Source organism: Dunckerocampus dactyliophorus, chromosome 9, assembly GCF_027744805.1.
Source record: "Dunckerocampus dactyliophorus isolate RoL2022-P2 chromosome 9, RoL_Ddac_1.1, whole genome shotgun sequence".
In the NCBI taxonomy this organism is placed as follows: Eukaryota; Metazoa; Chordata; class Actinopteri; order Syngnathiformes; family Syngnathidae; genus Dunckerocampus; species Dunckerocampus dactyliophorus.
This window is the reverse complement of record NC_072827.1, coordinates 18,423,464-18,445,745: the sequence shown is the minus strand read 5'-3', so window position 1 is coordinate 18,445,745 and position 22,282 is coordinate 18,423,464. Positions and strand designations below refer to the sequence as shown.

The window sequence follows — 22,282 nt, the reverse complement described above, 5'->3', positions numbered from 1 at the left end:
GTCATCTCTGGTCAGGGATTGGGTTGCACTGTGGAGGTTTTAGACCTTTTGAGCATTAGTAACTAACTTCCACTTGTGCTTGAAAATTTGGCTGGTGCTCAGCCAAATGTAACAAGCGGAACTTGGCTTGTTGAACAGTTTTGGTCAACCAATTGGGGACAAAAATGTGCCGATGTCACTGTGGACTGGCTAGCTGGCCCTGAGAGCCGAATCTGAAGTCTGAATGGCTAAAAAAACAGACCCCATTACAAATTGTGTGTGTGTGTGTGTGTGTGACATGGGCCAACACTCCTGATTCTGAAGACCCTGGATTACATTCATATGGCAACACATACTGTAGAAGCTGGTATCTGACATACCTGTCATACCTGATATCTGTCATACACATACAGTCTGAAACCTCCACAATGCAACCCAATCCCTGACCAGAGATGACCCTGACCCTGGCAGAGTTTGGAGATACTCCTCCCTCACCTGGAAGCAGTGCAACCAAAAACACTCTACTAAATGAAGATAATAGATTGTTGGGGAATTAATACAATTTAATGGAACAAATATCAGAATTGAAGTTATAAATGTAGGTCGGTGCTTCTGATAGTGGTTAGGCCAGCAGAGAAGGCCTTGCTGGCCCTGACAGCGCCCCACTGCTATCATCGTTACATGCACTGGCCTGGCTCACTTTGTTACGTATAAAACTGTTGGCCCTTGGACAAATGTAATTGAGGACCCATGGTAGCATATGTTCCCAAAGTGGGGTACGCGTACCTACAGGGGTACGCCAATTGTAATGGGGGAACGTGAATAAAAATGAGAAAAAAAATCAAAAACAATTAGCGGCTAACGCTCTCATTTACGAGTGTACCTGAATGCCTCACGGCGCAATGGCGAACAGAGCAGAAATCAGGAAGGAGACAGCACACGATGTTGTCCATTGTTCTGTGTGCATCATATGAACAAATAAGTAAGTTTGATGATTAGTTTATGCATTAATAGTGTTTAATCTCTAAGATTTTATTTATATTGGTGTTCCATTCTCCCGCACGGCACAGCGGTGAAAACCTGTCACAGTGAATGGGGCTTCATCACTGGTTGTATTTTTGTGTTTCAGATACTGCTTTATCGTGATTGGTAAACTTTCCCCTTCCATTTGGTACTAAATTATTATGCAGGTTTAAACCACAGCCGTCGTCATTGGACAAAAAACGTGACGCTCAAATTCAAGCCATCCAAACGGAAGAATGCCAGCATCAGATTGGAATAAAAGATGTGGGATGATTGCTTATCTACTTATCAGTGCTCATGCGAAACGTTATCAACATGTAACAATACACATTTTGACCCAGAATACCTAAAATAAAAATAAGTAAAATAAGTAATTAACCAATGCACTAACTACTATTAATTAACCATGAGCTTCAATATTTGTAAAAGATATGTTGGATGATTACTTATCTATTTATTAGTGCTCATGTGAAATGTTATCCAAAACGTGACCATGCAAAATACACACTTTTGACCTGAAATGACTATAAAATTAACACCAATTAATTGTGTTATGTATTTCAAGTTAATTAATATCAAAGGATGTGTGTTTTTAAGTGTGCAGCAGTAGGGGGTACATGGCTTCAGGTCAAATGTCTGAAGGGGTACGCCAGTAAAAATGTTGTGAACCACTGGTCTTTATTGTCCCATCTCCTACAAAACCACTATCCATTCTTCACAGAAACTGAGTCACCAATGCATGGATGCTTTCTTTGGGCACTGCAATGCGAAAACTCAAGATATATTTGAATTTCTTGTCTAAAACCGAAGCACACAAAAGCTGAGGTTCCATTGTATATAAAGTACGACTTTTCAAAATACACCATCCTTTTTTACAGATGACATAAACGGAAGTTTAAAAAAACAAGAGGAAGACCAATTCATTATAAAAAGCTTTTTTATTATGTATCTCCCCCCCAGCTCTACATTTAAATTATGTCATCATCTGCTAAAGAGAATTACTGTGTTGTCCAAGTCATGAGCAGCATCAGCAGTTTTTGTTTGTTTAACCCAGGGGTGTCCAAAACTGTGGGCCATTTTTACGGCCCTTGTCATATTGTAAATATAAAACGAATTCCTTATTAATGACATATCTTAAACAAATCTGCTTTGTCACCTATAACTCAAAGCTAAGACATGGATGCTTTGTTCAGCTGCTGTAGCTTTACAAATATTGACCTACATTGGATTGGTGTACAAAATGTATCCAAGTGGAATACGCATCATTTAGTTTTTCTGGATGCAGCCCTTGCTGGAGAAAGTTTGTAGACCCCTGGTTTAACCAATGAAAACATGTTAACTGTATCCTGAAGACAAAAGGATTAATGCTATTTACACTTGAGATCATGTGGGCTGATGCTGTTGAAAGTGTTTAATCAGACTGTTTGTGTATTTTGGATCAGGGCAGCTCACTGATGACTGCTTATGCTGTGAAAAGTGACAAAACCTCCCTTTATGGTGGGAGAACTGCAAAGTCAGCATGGATGACGCACTCAGGTCAGAAGCTCCGTCCACTCTCACTGAGACACACACACACACGCATGCACATTTACTGACAACAGACACGCTCAGCGCACACTAAATGATGTTTGTGCAAAGATAAATGTTTGACATGAAGAGATGAACTACATTCAGCTACAACAGCTTGTCATAGTGCAATATCTACACACCCCCACACACACACACGCGCGCACACCCACACACACACACACACACACACACACGCAATCCCATCTCAGTGGCGACTTCGGCGATGAGCTGCTCTGGCTTTTCCTTGCAGAATCTGATCCCACCTCTGCACACACAAATCAGGAGGATTAGCACGGAGTTAATTAGTGATGTATCACTATTGTTTGTATAGAGAGACAATGGCAGAAGATACTAAAGCTAGTGTGCCCCCCCCCCCAACTCAGAGCCAACCATCTTCACATTCAAATAGACGTGTCACGTATAAGAAAGTCTTCTTGGAGAGCAATAAGTAAACATGTGAAAAAAACTAAACACGCCTATTTGACTAGCCTGGGTAACTTTGCTCCATCCACATACAGTATATCCAACATCCAAAAATTTTTAATCATCCTGCCCTGCTCTGCACTTAGCAATAACATCTTCTGCAGCCCGTTAAAGCAGCAAACTACTGTAGTTAGGCCATGGGTGTCCAAAGTGTGGCTTGTTTTTTTTCTTCTTGTTTTGTCAAACAGCACGTCTTGGCACGTGTGTTTACACTGGTAGCAAAACTCAGCATCATTTTGTTTTGTGGCATTAAAGTAAGGTGTCAGCATGTCTTACCTTGACCTTCCTGCCCATCTTGTCCTTCCATTTCTGAGCGATGGAGCCGTCAATCAGGAGCAACCTGCAATGCAACACCCCCCCACATCAGCTTCCAGTCACAGTGCTAAGCTAGTAGCAGACACGCCTCAACCACCGTTTACCTGGACGTCTCTTCGTTTTCGTAGCCCATGATTAGGTACTCCTCCCCGGCCGTCACAGGGGGGCACAGGCAGGAAGACGAGTAGTACAGAGTCAGCGTCTCCCTGGGAATGTTGACCAGGGAAGACTTGAGCACCTCCTTCACCTCCACCACCGCTGTGGGCTCCATGCCGCGATTCCTCACCTCCCTCACCCTGGCTCGGATCACTAAGGAGCACACACAACTTGACTGGGAATCATCCAGACCCCCACTGCCAAATGTATTGGACTGGAAAAGTACATGAATTCGCCTGTAACCTTCCACTGTTGACTCCCAACGGATGAAAATGGCTGGAAAAACAAATGTGGAATCTTCCTCCAACATAATGTGTGGTCAAAGACTTTAATGACGTGCAGACGTCCACTTTCCAAATCCTCCTGGGCTCGGGAGTCATCCGGATAAGCCTCGGCGCTCTCTCACTTTAACGCTTTGGGTTGGAAATGAAGTAGCACGCCACCGCAGACGCCATGTAGACGCCTTTTCACGGGTCACGTGACTTAAACTTCCAGGCAAAAGTATTGGGACAGCAACAGGACGTGAAGAGTGAAGAACCTTTGCAAACACAACAGCTTCCACTCGTCTGGGAAGATTTTTCTACAGGATTTTGGAGTATGACCCGTGTGTTTCTTTACTTGAGTCTTATAGGACATCAATGGATTTCAAACATTACCCTGAGGAACTCCACTCAAAATTGCGTCTTAGTGTTTGTTACTATGGATGGGTGATGGAGCGTTGTTGCACAAAAAAGTATCGCGTCACGTGAAAAATAAGGGCACCCATGACGGTATATCATGTACTGTACATATACTATACGATTTTGGTCAAACGTACTGGGATGGCTACAGGAAGTGAAGAAAATGTGGAGCCTTTGCAGCCAGAACAGCTTCCAGTCCTGTCGGAAGACCTTCGACAAGATTCGGAAGTGTCTACATTTGTGAGGTCAGAATTCACTAAAGCTGGACCTTCTACACCAAACTCCTCCAAATATGCCTTTATGGCCCTTGCTTTGTGCACTGGCAACAGAAAAGTGTCTTCCCACAATTGGCCAAAATGCCTTACTAAGATGAAGAACAAAGATTCAGGGACATCTAAGGACTCTAGTCCAACCTCTCATTCATTCATTGCGTGTCTCAATACATTTGTCCATATGACATATGCAAAACTCACCATAGTTGTAGTTGTTCTTCAGGTAGGTTTTCAAACCCATTTTGACTGTCTTACATCTGCAGCGATCTACACACACACACACACACACACACACACACACACACACACACACAGGATACAGGATCAGTACGTGATTCCATCCCATGGGAGACCCCTCCTTCCCCCCTTTAAACCCCCCTCATCAGTTTACCAGGTCCTCTGCAGTGAAGGTTGTTGGAGTCCATTGGAAAGTCTGGACTGGATTCTGTCAAAAGCATCAAAGCAGGAGCAGGTCAACATGTTTTTCAGGAATTCATGGCATTATTTCTGAACAGAGAAAAGTTCAAAGGTTAACCTCACCTGGGTTACACCTGGCCGGGTCCTGGTAGTATGGATCTACGGAAACACAAGAACACCGGTCAGTTTGGGAATTATTTAAAAAAAATACAATCCTGGTTTGTTATTTGAACGTCAACACTAGGGATGACCATGATTGGTCATTTGGTGTAATGTGGGGAGTTCATCCCTCCCTTGTCAACGCAGTGGCGCTGTCTGGGTGCTTCACTGACACTGGTAAGAAGCTGCTGAGGAGGCAAAGGTTACCTGGTCCCTCGGCCTTGACGATGGCCTCGGGCGAGATGCAGACACCGCGGTCGTAGAGTGGCAGCTCACTGCAGGCCAGGCTGTCGGGCCAGCTGTGGTTGTAGCGCTTCATGACGGGCTCGCAGCCCTGCTTTGCGCGCTCACACACTGCCTTGCACGGCTTGATGGGCTCGTGCTGGAAGTCGATGGTGCAGATGGGAGCGTACATGGCGCACAGGAAGAAGAGCAAGTCCGGACTGCAGCCGGTACCTAAGGGGAGACACAGGTGGGTTGATCCCAGAAAGAACACATGCACATTGTGATGCTCCAATTTTCATATTTATATAATTCACCTTAAAAAGTGTTTACCATTTACTTTGGTTTTGGTTGCTTTCTTTTTTTCAGTGCAACTTCATTTGTGACTACAGTTATTGACATTCTTAACACATTTTAAACTTTAAAAATGTTTTTTTCACTGTGTAAATCTCTTGAACTTCTTAGTTAGAATGCAAATATAAAATATAGAATTAAAAAATGTACAAATTTAGCAAACATCTATCCATTTTCTATGCCACTTATCCTAATTAGAGTCTCGGGGGTAGGCTGCAGCCTATCCCAGCCGACTTCGGGCGAGAGGCGGGGTACACCCAAGACTGGTCACATATAGACAAACGATCATTCATGCCTATGGACAATTTAGAGTCTCCAATTAACCTAACATGCATGTTTTTGGAATGTGGGAGGAAAACAGAGTATGCGGAGTTCTCCTACACATGTACAGGGAGACTCCACACAGAGATGCCCAAGCGCAGAGTCGACCGATGTCTTCCCAATCTTCTGACTGTGTAGCCAACATGCTAACCACTCACCCACCGTGCGGCCCATTTAGCAAACAACAGCGAAAAAATACAATTATTTACCTTCATAGACAGGTGGGGTTTCAGGCTCTGACAATTTACTAACTATACACAACAAAAGTTCTTATCCACTCCTTGATGGCTATAACATCAGTAAATATCAAGGGCATCCAAGGGGAAGAGTCAGGCCTGTAGGCCTTTCAAAGCCATGACTTATTTATCCATGTCAGTTGCATTTACTGAACACCTGAAAAAAAACCCACAGACCCAAGAGTTTGGTACAGACATGTAAAAGCTTCATTATGCTACACTGTAGTCATGCCAGCTGTTCTGCCTGCATCTTCATCTTGTTATCTGGGATGTGGTGTGGCTAAGGACAGAGTGGGTCGTCCAGTTTCCGGTTCGAATCCCGCTTGCTCCATCCCAGTCACTGCTGTTGTTTCCTTCATCCACATTGGCTCCAGCTCTTCAGCTGGAGCTGAGCTGGTAATTCTCTGCCAAAAACTATGGGCAGTGGTTTCCTCAACTTTTATTGACTGGCTATTTAGCTTCCTTTGTAGTGGGAGTGAACATCAGTCACTTTTACTGTATGGCACATGTTGCTCTCAAATCCTTGTCACGGGATGAGGAAATATTATATAAGTGCTCATATTCAGCAGCTAACCTCCACATTGTTTTCTTTATTTAATGTCTGACCTGACACAGGACTCGGAACAGGATTAGCAGGGTCGTCCTGGTTCAAATTGACACTCCTGCAGACTGAGGTTTGGCTGCCAACACACACCAGAACTCTCTGAACTTGTGACCTGGAACGCCTTCCTGCTTGTTGGACTCACAGCCTCTCATTAGCATTTTTCTGGTTAAAGCTCAGAGCGAGGTCAGTCCGGTCTGGCATGGGCGGCCGAGTTCCACGCATTGTTTCCTCAGACCGGGCTTGTCCACTTCCCCTGCTGTCTGCGGTTTGCTTTGCCATGTGGGTTTCCGACCGCCGTCTTTGAACCTCCTCGGAGGTGACCTCATGATGTCAAAGGACCAATCGGCAAGGTAAGGGTACCTTTCAGTCCAAAGCAAGTAGAGCCTAGCGCTTGTTTATCTGGAACCTGTCCAAACGCACACAAACACAATCTGGACATTTCTTGGGAATGCCAGTGTGCAACTGTGCAAGTACCAACCAACACAGTGGAACCTCTAAAGTCTAATGCTGGTGTCATAAAATGTGGTTTGGCCCAAAATTTTTGGAAGGATGAGCCTCAACGGGAGTTGTTCCAAGTGGAAGGTGAGAACTTCTCACCATTCTTCTTCTACTCAGTGAGAAGAGAAGAACATAGACAGGAATTTATGTCAAGTTAGAGGACTCACATTCAAAGAAGTAAGACTCACCTGTTAGCAAAGTTAACATTTTGTACTGTAAACACTGCTTCACTTTTTTTTTTTATACTTGCATGACACTTGAGTCACTTTTTAACATTCTCAACACATTGCATGTACATGTATTAAAGCTTTTACGAAGACCACAATTTGACCCTGCAAGGGTTTTCCTACGGGAAACAGTGACCAGCGTACCATGCTCGCCTATTGAGGTGTAGTTGAACATGGAATACAATGAAGAGAAAGTTAAAAATAAGGTTAAGGAATGCGGTGAACGTGCATGTTACCAGTTCAGCTAATCAGGAACACAAAAGGAGCTTGATAGTGACTATCAGCAGCGCCGTGCTTGAAAAGACAAAATTAATCCAAAATGAAACTGTAGTCCATGCCAGGTCACCAGGTGACAAAGTTTGGATGAAATCTGGATTGTGGACCACATACTGTGGACCACAAGACTTCAAGTGTAATGGACGCAGAGCCCCTAAACCCTAATCCCAATTCCTAAGATCATCCCCTAAACCCCAAACCGTGAAACCCCTTACTGCTAAACCCAATGCTTAATTACCTAACCCCTTAGACCCTAAACAGTAAATCCCTTAACCCCTAAACCAAATGCCTAAACCACAAACTAATTAACTCCTAATTAAACCTAAAACCCCAAACTGCAAAAACCCTAACCCTGAAGTCCTAATGGCAATCCCTAAACCCCAAACCGTACAAACCAACACCTAAATCCCCAGCTCTTAAACCCTAATCATAACAGCCCTAACCTCCATCCTCAAAACCAGCTTGTTGACGTGACAACGCATCTAAAAAGGAACCACTGTTTGTAACGGTCCAAACAGACATCACACATTGGTCTTGGATGCTCTAATGCAGGGGTCGGGAACCTTTTTGGCTAAGAGAGCCATGAAAGCCACATATTTTAAAATGTATTTCTGCGAGAGCCATATCATATTTTTAACAGAGAATACAAGTAAAAGAGTGCATTTTTAAGCAACAATTTTAGAATAAATTAAGTCTCTGAATTGGATGGATTAAAATGCGTGAGACAGTTCCATGTTTTATTTATTTATTTAGTTATTTTCAACTGTGATTTTTGTAATATTTTACTTTAAAATGTCAGTCAAAAAAATTGCTGTTTTGTTTTGTTGTAATATGATTTTATTCCCACAATATTTTAACTTTATTCCCATAAAATTATAACTTTTGCCCAATTTAATGTTCCCAAAATGTATTTTGTTTTGTTTGCTTGTCATTTTACGACTTTTTTTAAACACATTTTTTCAACTCTATGCTACTAAAATGATATTATTTTTGGTCATAATATCACCCCTTTTAAAAAAACATGTTTTCTTTCATATTTCAACTCAAAATGAAATTTTTTTTCCCCCGTAATATTACCAAGTTATTCTTGTAAAATTACAACTTTTTTTCTGTTAGATTACAAATTACTGCTGATTTTTGCAGTTTTTTTTTTTTTTTTTTTTACTTTTTTTCATAAATTGTATTTTTAGAATGTGAAAAAGTAAAAAAGCAACCAAAAAAAACAGCCTCAAAATAAATGTTATCGTGTTAAGAAACGTCTGAGAGCCAGATGCGGTCATCAAAACAGCCACATCTGGCTCCCGAGCCATGGGTTCCCTACCCCTGCTCTAACGTCATCCATTTAGGATCAATAGATCAACACTAATGTTTTTAAAACATTTTCTTTGACATCTAACTGCTGGTTTATGGTTTCCATCAGACCAAATCAGTTATGCATGTCTCAATGGGAACAAGAAGAACCAAGGCCTTTAATTTAAGGTCGCATGAGCTCATCACACAAAAAAAGAAAAAAAGGAGCGTGAGAATCCGGGCCAGAACAGGACCAGATGTGCTTCGTGACACGGTAGTAAAGCAAGAACCCAGCCATGGATTATGATGTAGTTTATGATCTGTGACCTGCATCGCTACATCCTTTTCATTTCATACCTGTTCAGGCCGAAACAGGACAGAACCGGGCCAGCAGGACATCTTTTCATTATAAAAAAGGAAGATGGGCCAGAACCACAGGACCACAGCCGTTTAATGCGGTCCAAACACATCACCTGGTGCTGTATGAGAACCACGTTCAGGATTTATAAATAGGTTCGGCTCAGCTGGGTGAACTAGGTCAAGTAGGTCAAAGGTCCAGTCCAGTCCGGTGTGTGGACTTCAGAACAGAAGGAAATTAATTAGCATCCATGATGCCATATGTTTATTTGGCAGGGCTTGGCATTTAAAATCCTTTATTGTGATGTCACAGATTCACCACGTCAATGCTGATGTCGTCACTGCGACCACCATGTCGTCCTCGAGCAACAGTGGGAGGAGCTTCCCAGAGTAAAGATACTCACAGGTGATTGATGCATAAACCATGCAGTGTCATGTGGTAGAGGCAATGCTCAATGTGACAGTCCTACCTAGTCTCCTATAATGATTGTGTTCATCTCCAGAACCTTCTGCTGGCCACAAAACGGAGCCGTGGCAAGTACACTTAAATTAGAGGTGTAAATAAACTTTGAAGCAGCAGGTAGCTGTCATGTTAACTGAGAATCTAATAAAGGCACTCACCCAGCAGCCCTTCAAACTGCTCGATGGCCAGCACGGCGTTGTCCTGCGTGCTGTGGTGGAGGTGGTTCGGCATCTTGGTCATGTTCCAGGGCATGGACCGGCACAGTGGGATCCGAACCGGCTCGCAGGACGCTGCCCGGACCGCGGCCGGCCACAGCGCACAGCACGCCGCGGCCAGCAGAGGCACGCACAGTCCCGCGGAGAGCATGTCGGTCCAAAAGCAAGTTGAAGCCGAGTTTTGAGTCCGGACGGGCAGAGATCAAGCGATCGTCCCGCTGCTTGGTGCCGTTCTGACTCAGAGGTCCGGTCGGCGGGCGGCTAGAGGAAACGGGAGGGGCCGAGTTGTTCACACTTTCACCTCCTCTTCCCCCTCCCTCCTGGACTACTCCCTTCCTCACTCATCCTCACCCCCTTCCTCCTTTCTTTCACCCGTACATCTCTTCTAATCACTCTCTTCCTGACCTCCTTTCTTTACCCCTCCTCTTGCCTCCTTCCTCCCTCTGGAGTCGTCATGTGACCTCATCGTGTCTCTATGGGTGTCCCTCAAATCTGAACATAAAAGATACACATATACATACATTCTACAAAAAAGTTTTATTTAATTAATAACAAATAATTGACTATTTAAGAAAATACATCATTTTAAAATAAAAAGAAATAATGAATACATACTTAATACAAACCTATAAATATTACAACATATACATACAGTACATACATACTTACAACATATATTGTATTGTGTACATATTTTTTTCACCGTGGGCTGCATACTGAAAAATCAAAGGATCGTTAACAGACAAAGTCAATGAGTAGATGCGGATGTGTTACAAAAGTATTGATCCAAGTATCAAATGGGTGGCTTCCAGTCATCAGAAACCTGAGAGGTCATGTTGGTTCTGACTGTTAACTCTTTTTCCCTGCCAGCGGTTTTGGCCCCCCACGTTTAACACGACCACAGAAGGTTCTGGTCCATTAGTATGTCCACAAACTGTCAGGTTGGACACATAGGCAAAAATGCGTATTTTCTTATATAATTATATAGTAATAATATAAAAGTCATGATAAATATATAATATAAACTGAAGAAACATTGGCAACTTTTTAAAACATATATACATTTTAATATACTGTATGTTTACTTTTTTTCATTTTAATAATTACTTATAATAATTACTATAGATTGATACAGTGAGCACGTAGCTAACGTTTAACATGTGCTTCTTCATGTTCTTGGATCCGGTCCGCATGTGAAAGGTGTGACGGCACTGCTCTCGTACCAGCCTGTCCAGGCTCAGGTAAGGTCCGCTTCTCTTTATGGCTTGCTGATAATAGAAAAGAAGGACATATTCCATGGGCTTTGACCTCCAAGCACAAACTCTGAGTTTGAGCACATTCCAATTGGAGAGGGGATAATGCAAAATTTGTATCGATCCGATACCAAGTTAATACAGAAAAACTGGTATGTGTCCAGTAAACATAGTACAGAACTGAAAACTATCCATCTCATCACGCTTGTATAAATGTAATAATGATAGCAGCCTCCATATACAGCACATATGAAGTGGACTACACCTCCCAATATGCGGTGCAGCTCTTATCCATATAAGTGAAGGAGCTGAGTGGCCAGGGGTGATGTCACCACTTTACTGACTGAGTGCTTGACCTTTGAACCCCCCAGTGCATTAACTGCTCTGCTTGGTTATTGCTCCTCTGAAGTGGGATGACGCTGCAAAGTGTGTGTGTGTGATAGCAGTAATGGTTGTCAGATGTGGCAGGAGCTTCTCGTGTTTAAATTGACTTCAAGCCAACACACACACACCAAGGGTCTCTGGATTTTCTGACTCATGTGTCAACACACAGAAGAGCCTGTCAGCACTTTTCCTCCATCCTTTCTCCTCCTTCTGCCTCTCAGTTGTTTGTGTGTGGTGCTTGTGTGGAGGAGCTCCTCATGTTTGTCAGGAGGGTCTTATCATGACACATTTATGTTCTCCCTGCGTCCTGTCTGATTAAATGTATTTGTAGGACCGGTCAAGGTGTGCGCGCGTGTGTGTGTGCACTGTAGGGCATTAAAAAGATCCAATTTAAGCCAAATAGTTTCTCTCTCGTTGCACTGGCTGCTCTATTCTGGGAAACTACCACAGTCTTCTCCAATATAAACAAAACCACAGCTGCACATGCAAGATTAGTGCAACATCCAGGAGAGGCTTTGTCCTTCAAAGATGGCCGACTTGAAAACAACTATAACAGGCAAACACAATGTAACACAAGCGCGCAGGAAGCTTCATCAGGCATCCTCCTCCTCCACCAAATGTCTTTACTTTCAAGTAAATAATATTTAAAGTATGTGCAGTAAGAAGGAAGGTGAATTGAAAGTTGCTTTTTAAAGCCACCGTTAATGATGACATTGTTGTCATTAATGTCTCAAGAATGCTTGCTTCTAGCATCAACTGAAACGTCAGAGGGCCACACATTGGCCTAGTGATAGGCATGTTGGTCTTGCAGTCAGGAGCTCCTGGGTTCGTATCTAGGTTGGAACATCCCTGTGTGGAGTTCGCATGTTCTCCCCGTGCGTGGGTTCTCTCCGGGTATTCATTCCAAAAACATGTTATATGTGGTCAGCCCTGCGATTGGCTGGCGTACCAGTTCATTGTACTCCGGGATGGGCCCACCATACCCATGAACCTAGTGAGGACAGTCAAAAATGGATGGAGGAAATGTTAGCGGAGGGAACGTGGCACCCTCTAGTGGACATACTACAATTTGATGCCATTTGTGTTACCATGGTATTACAAGCCATATTTTGCTTAAAAAAACATTTGAATTTGAACAATCACATTTCAAATTGTAAGTCCACTTCAAACTTAAAACATAACAATGTAAAAATGATGAAGTAATTAGACTAATTGAGCCTACAGGAGGACTAAATAAGGAGAAAAAGAGTTGGAGAAGGGATGTAAAGTGAGAAAATATTGGGCAATGCTGCATTGTTAACTTTCTGAACCTTAACCATTAGTCATGTTGAATGTTGAAGATGATATTAGTCATGAGTGTATTGAAGACGTTTTACTGGCCAAGTCCAACAGAGGACATTGGCTGACACAGGGATGACCAGGTTGTGTACGTCATTAGAGCACCACAAACTGCAAACAAAAGATCCGTCCAGTTAGACAAAAGGGTGTGGAAGTTAATAGAAAAGCAAATGGGTTAACGACATAAAAAATATAGAACTAGAAACTGTCCCTGATGTGTATGTTGGGTGTGCATTATTTTTATAGTAAAATTAGATGCGTCTGTGTAGACTCTCAGTCGTACAGGAGTTGTCCAGCCAGGGCCGTTAGTAAAATTAGATGATAATCTAATCTAATGCCATTCGGTCCCTGCACAACCGGAGCAGGATCCTGGTTCGCATTGCCAGCAGTAAGTCGAGCCTGTTCTCGGTGAACGTTGGCCTCCGCCAAGGCTGCCCTTTGTCACCGATTCTGTTCCTTATTTTCATGGACAGAATTTCTAGGCTCAGCCAAGGTGTCAAGTGAGTCCAGTTCGGGGGCCTTAGGATCTCATCTGTGCTATTTGCAGGCGATGTGGTCCTGATGGCCTCATCGGGCTGTGACCTTCAGCGTTTAGTGGGACGGTTTGCAGCTGAGTGTGAAGCTTCTGGGATGAAACTCTGCACCTCCAAATCCAAGGCCAAGGGTCTCAGTCGGAAAAGGGTGAATTGCACCATCTGGGTTGGGAATGAGTTCCTACCCCAGGTGGAGGAGTTCAAGTATCTCGGGGTCTTGTTCATGACTTAGGGAAGGTTGGAGCGTGAGGTCGACAGGTGGATCGGCGCAGCGTCTGCAGTAATGCGGTCGCGGTACCGTTGTGGTCAATTTACCGGTCCATGTACAGTATGTTCCCACCCTCACCTATGGTCATCAGCTTTGGGTCGTGACTGAAAGAACAAGATCGCAGATACAAGCGGCTGAAATGAGTTTCCTGGACTCACCCAAAGAGAGAGGGTGAGGAGCTCACTCACTCACTCAGGAGCTCACACTGTTACCCTTTTGTTGCTTTAGTGCTGTCAACGGCAGTAACTAAGTTATTTAGTTAATTACGTTAAATTTTTTAGTGTAAATAACACACGCGCATCATGTCGTGCCGCACCTCTCCGTTATAATGGCAGACGGAGACACAATAGCGTCCCCGCACAGAGTCTGATGCTCTTTTATAACTTTATTCTGACCTGAACACATCAACAGCTGTTTAAGTCCAACACCATACTGTACTGTATATGCATCTCCAGCTCACAAACACGTCTCTCATCCGCTCGTGACACGTCGTCATCGTCTCTAGACAACAGTGAGGTGCAATCATGGACACTGAACATCACAACAACATTTTTATTATATGGGCATGTGTGGTCTAAATAAACAGAAAGACAAATAAAAGCAGTAAGCGGATATTTTTATCACTCACTAACATAACTTTTACTGCGGAAGTACAATTTGCAGCATTCATGTATGCTCTGCAATCCTAGAAAATACATGTACTCTCAAAACGTGAATTCAACTTAAATTACGTGGTGCTTTTGACCGCAACGCATCGTGGCTCGTAATAACACGGTAAAAGTGTGATTCAAATGTTCTGCTACTATTAAAGAGACAGGCAGATACTTTTTAGGACGTGTGTGGTATCTTTTTAAGGGATTGTTCAGATTTGATATTATGTTGTTTGACATCCCCATCAGCAGTGTAGTGTATCAATGGTGACTTACCACCCACTTGGTCCAGTGAGCCTAGTTTTGGTTGGATTTTGGTAGGTTAGTTGCTAGGACCACTTAAATAATAGTTTGACTTCTCAAAACAATATGCGTTAAAAAGAGAGAAAAAAGAAAAATCAGACCTAACAATCGTTCGGCGTCACTTTATCACTGCGTGCTATTGCCTGTCCATGAAGATGACTGCGATGTTCTTGTTTACGCATGTGTTCTACAGCAAATGAAGATGTGAGCGTCGCAGCCATCTTCATCACATACACAACAATGGACAAGCGACAGCGCGCAGTCATATGACGAAAGAGAGAAAGTAAGGCTGAGCAATGGTGAGGTCTGTTTTTTTTGAGGAGGCATTTTTGTGATGCAAATGTATTACTCTTTTGGACGCATAGTGTTTTGAGAAGCCAAACCCTTTACTTAACTGGCCCCAGTAACTAACCTTGTCCCTCATCCCCAAAACCCGAGCAGAACTGGGCTCACGGGACCAAGTAGGGAGTAAGTCATCGTTGATGCACTACACTGCTGATGGGGATGTTATACAATTTCATGTCAAAAAATCCAAACTGTTCCTTTAAGTTTTCAGTTCATTTGGAGCTGTTAATACACACAAATATATACAATTGTGTCCTGTCATTTATCTTTCTGTACATAAAAAACAGTAAAAATTGGCATATTTCACACAGTTACAAATGGTGATTAATCATGATGAAATAATTTGAAAACTGTGATTAATTTCATCAACATTTTTAATCATTTGACAGCCCTATTTTTTTTTACATTAATGACATAAAATGTGATAATATTTTTGTTGTCTTTGTGGTTATTAATACGGTGAATGAATTGAGTTAAAAACAGGGCACATGTCCATTGAACTTTTTCTTGCAAATTAAAAGTTTTCAATCTACATTTTGTTTCAAAATAAAACATGCTTTTTTTTCCCAAGATAATGGATATTTATAGATATTTACAAAATACTTTTACTTACCGAATAAGGGACACTTTAAAAATGTAAAAAAGCACAATGACTCTATGCATTAAGATCACTTTTGAATAAAGATGAAATGTCCCATAATAGGGTGGACATTTGGACTACGTTGCATGCCTAGGATTTGGTCAAAATGATTACAAGTCAATAGCCTGACCTCGACAGATATGTTTTTCTTGTTTTCGCCGTCATTCCGATCATATGAACAATTCTTGCAAAAAACATTTTATTTTGGAAGTTACAATGCTGGAATGTCACCAAATTGCAGGAATGACCCTAATGTACACTTGATGGACATTTATTTGTCTGTGTACATGAGTACATACAGTACATGTACATACGCTGGCTCTTCATTAAGTATAGCATCTAAAGCGATGCAATACCCAAAATCCTGTCTTTACTAAGATGATAATGTTCACTTGTGATCGACAGAGGCACTACTATAACATTGTTATTGTTGCTTGTGCAACTGTGCTGTCATACTAAGAGCTGTGTAATAGTTTGCCGTCTCAAGTTTCGTAACCATCCGTCAGTATGACGTGTTACAGTTGCACACAACAAACATGTTAAGTTGAGCGCACCCTCTTGTGTCAGTGGGAAGGTGGCGCCAGGTGTCATATCACGTAACACCACTTACACTTCAGCCATAACTTCCAGCACCACGGCTCCACTTCACAGTTGAAGCCTACAGTGACGCAGTCTTGAGTGTGTGCTGGTCCTGGTCTTCAATGTGTGCCAGGTGTCATCAGAGGCAGAGAACCTGGACCGGGTTAAACACAGACGTGCATGGAGAAATTGGTCTCTTTTTGTGGATTCTGAACTAAACCACCACCTTGGTTTCTGGACTTTTAAGTGGACGGTTTGCCAAGTGTCATCCTGCGCCGGAACAGGCTTTCATCCCACTCAGCGTCAGGTACGTATATCAGGCTATGAATGACTTGGTTCTGAATGACACTGTGTGCTCTATCAGGTTTGTGTTTTGTTTTGTACAAGTTGTGGTTCTGTTGGTTCACAGGGATCCCCAAAAAATTGATGGTGTTCTGAGTTAACATTACAAGGTCTGACCTGCTGGTGGCTTTAAATCAAACCTGTCATGTGACATAGTCTCTCAGCTCTTTAACTCTGAGAGGACGAGCACAAACACAAAATGTGAAAGCCAGTTTGACGTTTTGTGGACTTTGTACAAAACCTTGGGGTACACCTTAAACTGAGCTTGCATTAGCATTGGTGGAAACTTGAGCCCCGCCCACTTGCACATTTTACAGCCAAGTGGAGCGCTCAGTAAAATTGTCACCCTACATCAGTTCCCTTCCAGGACTACGTCTTGGGTCCTGCTTCTGTCTGGTCCATCCTAGCCCGGCCTGGTCATGCAGTCCCTGGCTGAGGAGATCCAGAGTTTCTCTCGGACACGTCTGAAGAGGCAGTGCACCCGCGTGACTTCACTGAGTGGCCGCCGCATCATTGAGACCTGGAAGGGGTCAATGATGACGGTAGTGGACGACCCGGTCCCCCCGGAGAAGCTGTTGGGATATGTCCCAGACACCTCATGGGACCTTCAGGTGGGCGTGGTCAAGCCCTACCTGCTGCTGGGTGAGTCTGTTCTGACCCATTTGTAAAAGTCAGAAACCTGAACCTGTGACCTTTAGAAGCTGCTTAAACTGAACTGGGTCACTCTTTGTGTCTGTAGTTCTGATCATTGACTGTGTGTGTGCAGGTTCTCAGGATGCCGCACACGACTTCAGCACCTTAAGGAAGCACAAGGTAAGTCTTCTCGGTGTCTTCCTTCTGTCATTTTGGCCTAAGTAGACCCCACCGCCCACTCGCGTCTGATTCTACCGCTCTTCAGGTGTCCCACATCCTCAACGTGGCTTTTGGAGTGGAGAACGTCTTCCCCGACCTGTTCATCTACAAGACAGTTAGCATTCTGGACCATCCCGACACGGACCTGGTGCCACACCTTCAGGAATGTTGTGACTTCATCCAGCAAGCTCAAGCTGAGGTACTTTGCGTTGTTACATTACACATCACATGACTCTTAAAAACATGAACATTTGTTGCCGACCTCAGACTGTTCAACAAACGGGGGCCGTAGTATTGAAAAGCGGCCTCTCCTCGAGTGTTTGTGTGGACTTTTGGAACTGTTAAAACATTAGTGACAGAGGATCTGAGCGTCCGAGAAGATTTGTGTATTATGGCAAAAGCATATCTGATAAATAAAACCATGAAGAGCAGTAAAAGCCAAGACACATAATTCCAAAACTCACAGGGAGCCAAAATAGAGCAACAAGGCACAATGTCATCAGAGAAGGTTGAAATGATGACGCTAATAATAATAATAATAATAATAACACAAAGCTTTTGTCTTTAAACATACTGTATAGAACCTTTTTTTAAATCCTTTTTACAAAAAATATAAATAGGTCAAAGTGGGCCCCGGCACTCTTTGATTTTTATTAGTACTGTATGTTCCGAGCAATTGAGGCAAAATGGAGTGCACTACGTGGCTGCAACCAGCAGGGGGGCTGTCGATTCAGTCACAGCATGACAGCTCCATCTATGCACACCCCTTTATTCCAATCAATAACCTGTGCATAAATATTACCAGTCATACACAAACCGTGAACTGATGAACTACTTGTGTGTTTCCCCAACGAATGGATGAAGGAGGTCATCTCTGGAGCTAATGGTCCACTTGCAAAGGATTATGGGAGAGCATGTAAAGATCTTAGCTTGAGATGTGACAACATGTCCCAGCATCTCCTCTTGTGCTGCTCAATAATGCATGAAAGTTTGCATCATGTTTCGTTCATCAGCCTGCAGATCACATCTCAGGGTCACCCAGGCTATTTCAGCGCACCTGAACACGACACCACGCGCGCGCACGCCCATTACGCCGCTATCGGCCGGCTTTGATTACAGGACGTGTGTTGATGATGAAATGTGCGCACACTTTGTAGTAACTCCAGCCGTCATCAAACTGATGCTGTTGCTTTGAAAAGTGTCTCGCGTTACCCAGCAGGCCATCTGGCTGCTAATGACCGTCCTTATCACTGTCGTCATGGCGATGGTGTCACCGCATCCAGTGTGCTTTTGTGTCTGTTATTATTATTATTATTATTATCCCAAAATAGTCCAGTTGACATCTTGCCTATTTAAAGGCGCTGAAATTAGTTGACATTGCTCTTGAATCTATACCTATCACTTTACCGCACTCTCATTCATACCTATGGACAATGTAGAGTAACCAATTAACCAATTAATGTTTTTGGAATGTGGGAGGAAACCGGAGTACCCGGAGAAAACCCACGCACACATGGGGAGAACATGCACACAGAGATGCCTAAGGGGGGATTCGAGGTCTTACTGATCTCCTGACTGTGTGGCCAACATGCTAACCACTCGGCCACCGTGCAGCCCCGTACACGGTATACATTGATACATTAATTACATTACATTACATTATTACAATAATAATGAATCATAGAACAGAATGGAATACTGCAATTGTACTACGAATACAAATGTGTTAATATATCAACAATTTTAATATGTAAACAATAAACAATGTACGTGTATATTCATATACAGGGTGTCCCTAAAGTCTGGACATATAATATACACATACAATATACATCAACTATGCAAAATCATTAATTTAATGAATAATTAATAAACACAAAATAAACAATTTGAAAAATATTAATAGTATAGTATAGTATAGTATAGTAGAACTTTATTAATCCCACAGCAGGGAAATTCACTTGTTACAGCATCAAGCAAGATACGCAAGTAAAATAAAATAATTGTAAAAAAAAAGTCTAACATACAAAATGTAAACATATTATATATAATAATAATGCATTCAAATACATTAAATATATGAATTAAAAATACAATATTTATTTATATTATTATTTATTTGTCTTGTATATATATTAAATTAGATTTTTAAACCATATATATATTTATAATTGTATAATTTATGCTTGTGTCCAGACACCCTGTAAACTACATAAACTAAAGCATATATTCTATGATATATAGCAGTACTACTAACATTAATAAAAATTGAATAATAATGTAATAAAGTAGAAAATAACATATTAATATACAAGGTGTGTAAGTCTGGACATAAATAATAATCAATAAGAATTTTTTTAAAAAGGCCGCACCGTGGCCATGTGGTTAGCATGTTGACCACATAGTCAGGAGATGCAGAAGATCCAGGGTTGCTACTCCATTTGGGCATCTCTGAACCTGAAGTTTGCATGTTTTCTCCCACATTTCAAAAATAGGCACGAGAAAATTCAGTAAATTGTAATGAATGTGAGTGTGAAAGTTTCTTTGTCTATATGTGCCCAGGGTGTACCCCGTCTCTTGCCAAAATCATCTGGAATAGGCTCCAGCATACCCCCGCGACCCCAGTGTGGACAAGCATATAGAAAGTCACTGAATGAATATTCAACTTAGTAAATTAAAAATAAGACAATCGATATTTATTATGTACAGTAATTTATTCATATTATATATATTAGGTATACATTAGGCCGAGTGGTTAGCATGTTGGCCACACACTCAGGAGATCTGGAAGACCTGGGTTCGAATCTCCGTTGGGCATATCTGTTTGCATGTTCTCCCCGTGCGGCCACGGGTTTACTCGGGATACTCCGATTTCCTCCCACATTTAGGGACATGTTAGGTTAATTGGTGATATATTGTCCATAGGTATGAATGTGAGTGTGAATGGTTGTTTGCCAATATGTGCCCTGCCATTGGCTGGCGACCAGTCCAGGGTGTACCCCGCCTGTCGCCCGAAGTCAGCTGGGATAGGCTCCAGCATGCCCCCGCGACCCTAATGAGGATGAAGCGGTATAGAAAATGGATGGATGGATGGTAATCTTTTAAAATAATTGTATAATACATACTTTTTTGTCGATGTGACTTTCGGGACACTCTGCATACTACTGTAGCAGTATATAATAATAATAATAATAATATATACTTTACATTACCAATAACAACACACTGGATCATTACACTTGACAAATTTCTAACCATTAAATGAATAATAAAACAGAATGAAATACGATTACTTTATAGTACTAATATGAATTAAAATGTAATAATATTATAATAAAATAGAAAATATTGTATATTCATATACATATAGCACATTGAACCATTGCACCTTTACTATTACTATTTAAAAATGTTTTAGAACTTTCTGACACTCGTTTTTTCGACATTCTTTTTAAACGTTGGTTGTTTAAAATGTTAATAAACTCTCTTGTGTGACTGTGTGGAAAAGTGTGAGGGCGTCGAGGCGTGAAGGCCTCGATGTGAGCGATGAGCTGAAGTTGTAATGGAGACGTTAATGGGGAACCAAAGACACAAGCAAACAATGTGGATAACTATTAACTAAACACCAACCAACATCCGATAGGCGCTTTTTATCTGCTGTCTGCTGGTTTCTCACGCCTTCTAGTGTCCACGGGGCAGCACTGCACTTCCAAGTAGAAGTACTGTATCTAAATACTCCTATTGAATGATTCTAGAAAGGCGTGGTCCTGGTCCACTGTAACACTGGCATCTCTCGAGCTCCAGCGGCGATCATTGGCTACCTGATGTCACGTGACGACCAGTCCTTTGACGACGCCCTCTCCTGTGTCAAGGCAGCCCGGCCCACCGCCTGCCCAAACCCTGGCTTCCTGGAGCAGCTGAGGAAGTACAAGATGGAGAAGATGCCTGCCAGGAAACACTGAAAGTAGTCGAAAACATGAAAAGAAGAAAATATTTGCTCTTTTTCGTCTGTTGGCATCCTGGTTACATTTGTTTAGCACACAGCACCCTCTAGTGGAAGGAGTCGCGAGCTGAATCATTAGCAAACTTTACCACAAGAGGTCAAAAGATCATTGAGAACATTCATTGAATTGCGGAAACCGTTCCCTGGATGTGCGCACGTAGAAGCAAACAACGCAGATGCGTGTTACAATTTGATTAAAGTGTTTTTTGTTTTTTTTTAGCTCGTCGCTGTCGATGACGTCTTCTTATGTTTTGTTGCTGTCATGTTGTTCATCTCTTTGATCTTGTGTGTATTTTCATTGGCAGACTAAACATGTGAAATGAAATAAATACAAGCTCATGCTTGTACACACGTCAAGCCCAAAAATGACGTCTTCTGACAACTACGTTTTGAAGTTTTTGTTTTGAAATGGCCACATGTTCAAATGTTGTAAATGTGTGAGAGGAGCTCAGGACTTTTTGAAGGCAAACACATTTTGACTGAAGACAAAAGTGGCAAAGAAATAGCTATTTTCTATGACACGTCTTGTCATTCCTAAATGCTCAAAGTCATTTTAGTGTTAAAGCCACACTTGAGTCACATGAGGGCATCTATTGTGCAGCTCTAGAAAACCTCACTGTCCAAATACTTCTGCTGCTAATTCCATCCCATAATATGACCCGGAGCACAGGTCCTC

At 42.2% G+C, this 22,282-nt stretch overlaps 2 protein-coding genes across 5 annotated transcripts; one reads left to right on the top strand and one right to left on the bottom strand.

Moving 5' to 3' along the window:
* Positions 1–732: 732 nt before the first annotated feature.
* dusp19a (dual specificity phosphatase 19a) lies at positions 733–22,264 on the top strand. Of its 4 annotated transcripts, XM_054786038.1 has the most exons (11): positions 733–961; positions 2,445–5,525; positions 6,802–6,860; positions 6,963–7,140; positions 9,752–9,844; positions 11,317–11,357; positions 16,543–16,716; positions 17,108–17,393; positions 17,518–17,564; positions 17,650–17,802; positions 21,359–22,264. In XM_054786038.1, exons 8-11 carry the CDS (start codon positions 17,171–17,173, stop codon positions 21,563–21,565), a joined length of 630 nt encoding a protein of 209 aa, XP_054642013.1. In that variant the 5' UTR covers positions 733–961; positions 2,445–5,525; positions 6,802–6,860; positions 6,963–7,140; positions 9,752–9,844; positions 11,317–11,357; positions 16,543–16,716; positions 17,108–17,170; the 3' UTR covers positions 21,566–22,264. The 4 variants fall into 4 exon arrangements, with proteins under 4 accessions (XP_054642013.1, XP_054642016.1, XP_054642015.1 ...); XM_054786041.1 differs by lacking the exons at positions 733–961; positions 2,445–5,525 and having other exon boundaries at positions 5,537–6,860; positions 6,968–7,140; XM_054786040.1 differs by lacking the exons at positions 733–961; positions 2,445–5,525 and having other exon boundaries at positions 5,537–6,860.
* frzb (frizzled related protein) lies at positions 1,922–10,478 on the bottom strand. Its single transcript, XM_054786035.1, has 8 exons — positions 10,060–10,478; positions 5,261–5,509; positions 5,018–5,053; positions 4,869–4,922; positions 4,679–4,744; positions 3,474–3,678; positions 3,331–3,394; positions 1,922–2,836 (listed from the first exon to the last, which is right to left on the bottom strand). The coding sequence occupies exons 1-8, from the start codon at positions 10,265–10,267 to the stop codon at positions 2,777–2,779; spliced, it is 942 nt and encodes a 313-aa protein (XP_054642010.1). The 5' UTR covers positions 10,268–10,478; the 3' UTR covers positions 1,922–2,776.
* Positions 22,265–22,282: the final 18 nt, after the last annotated feature.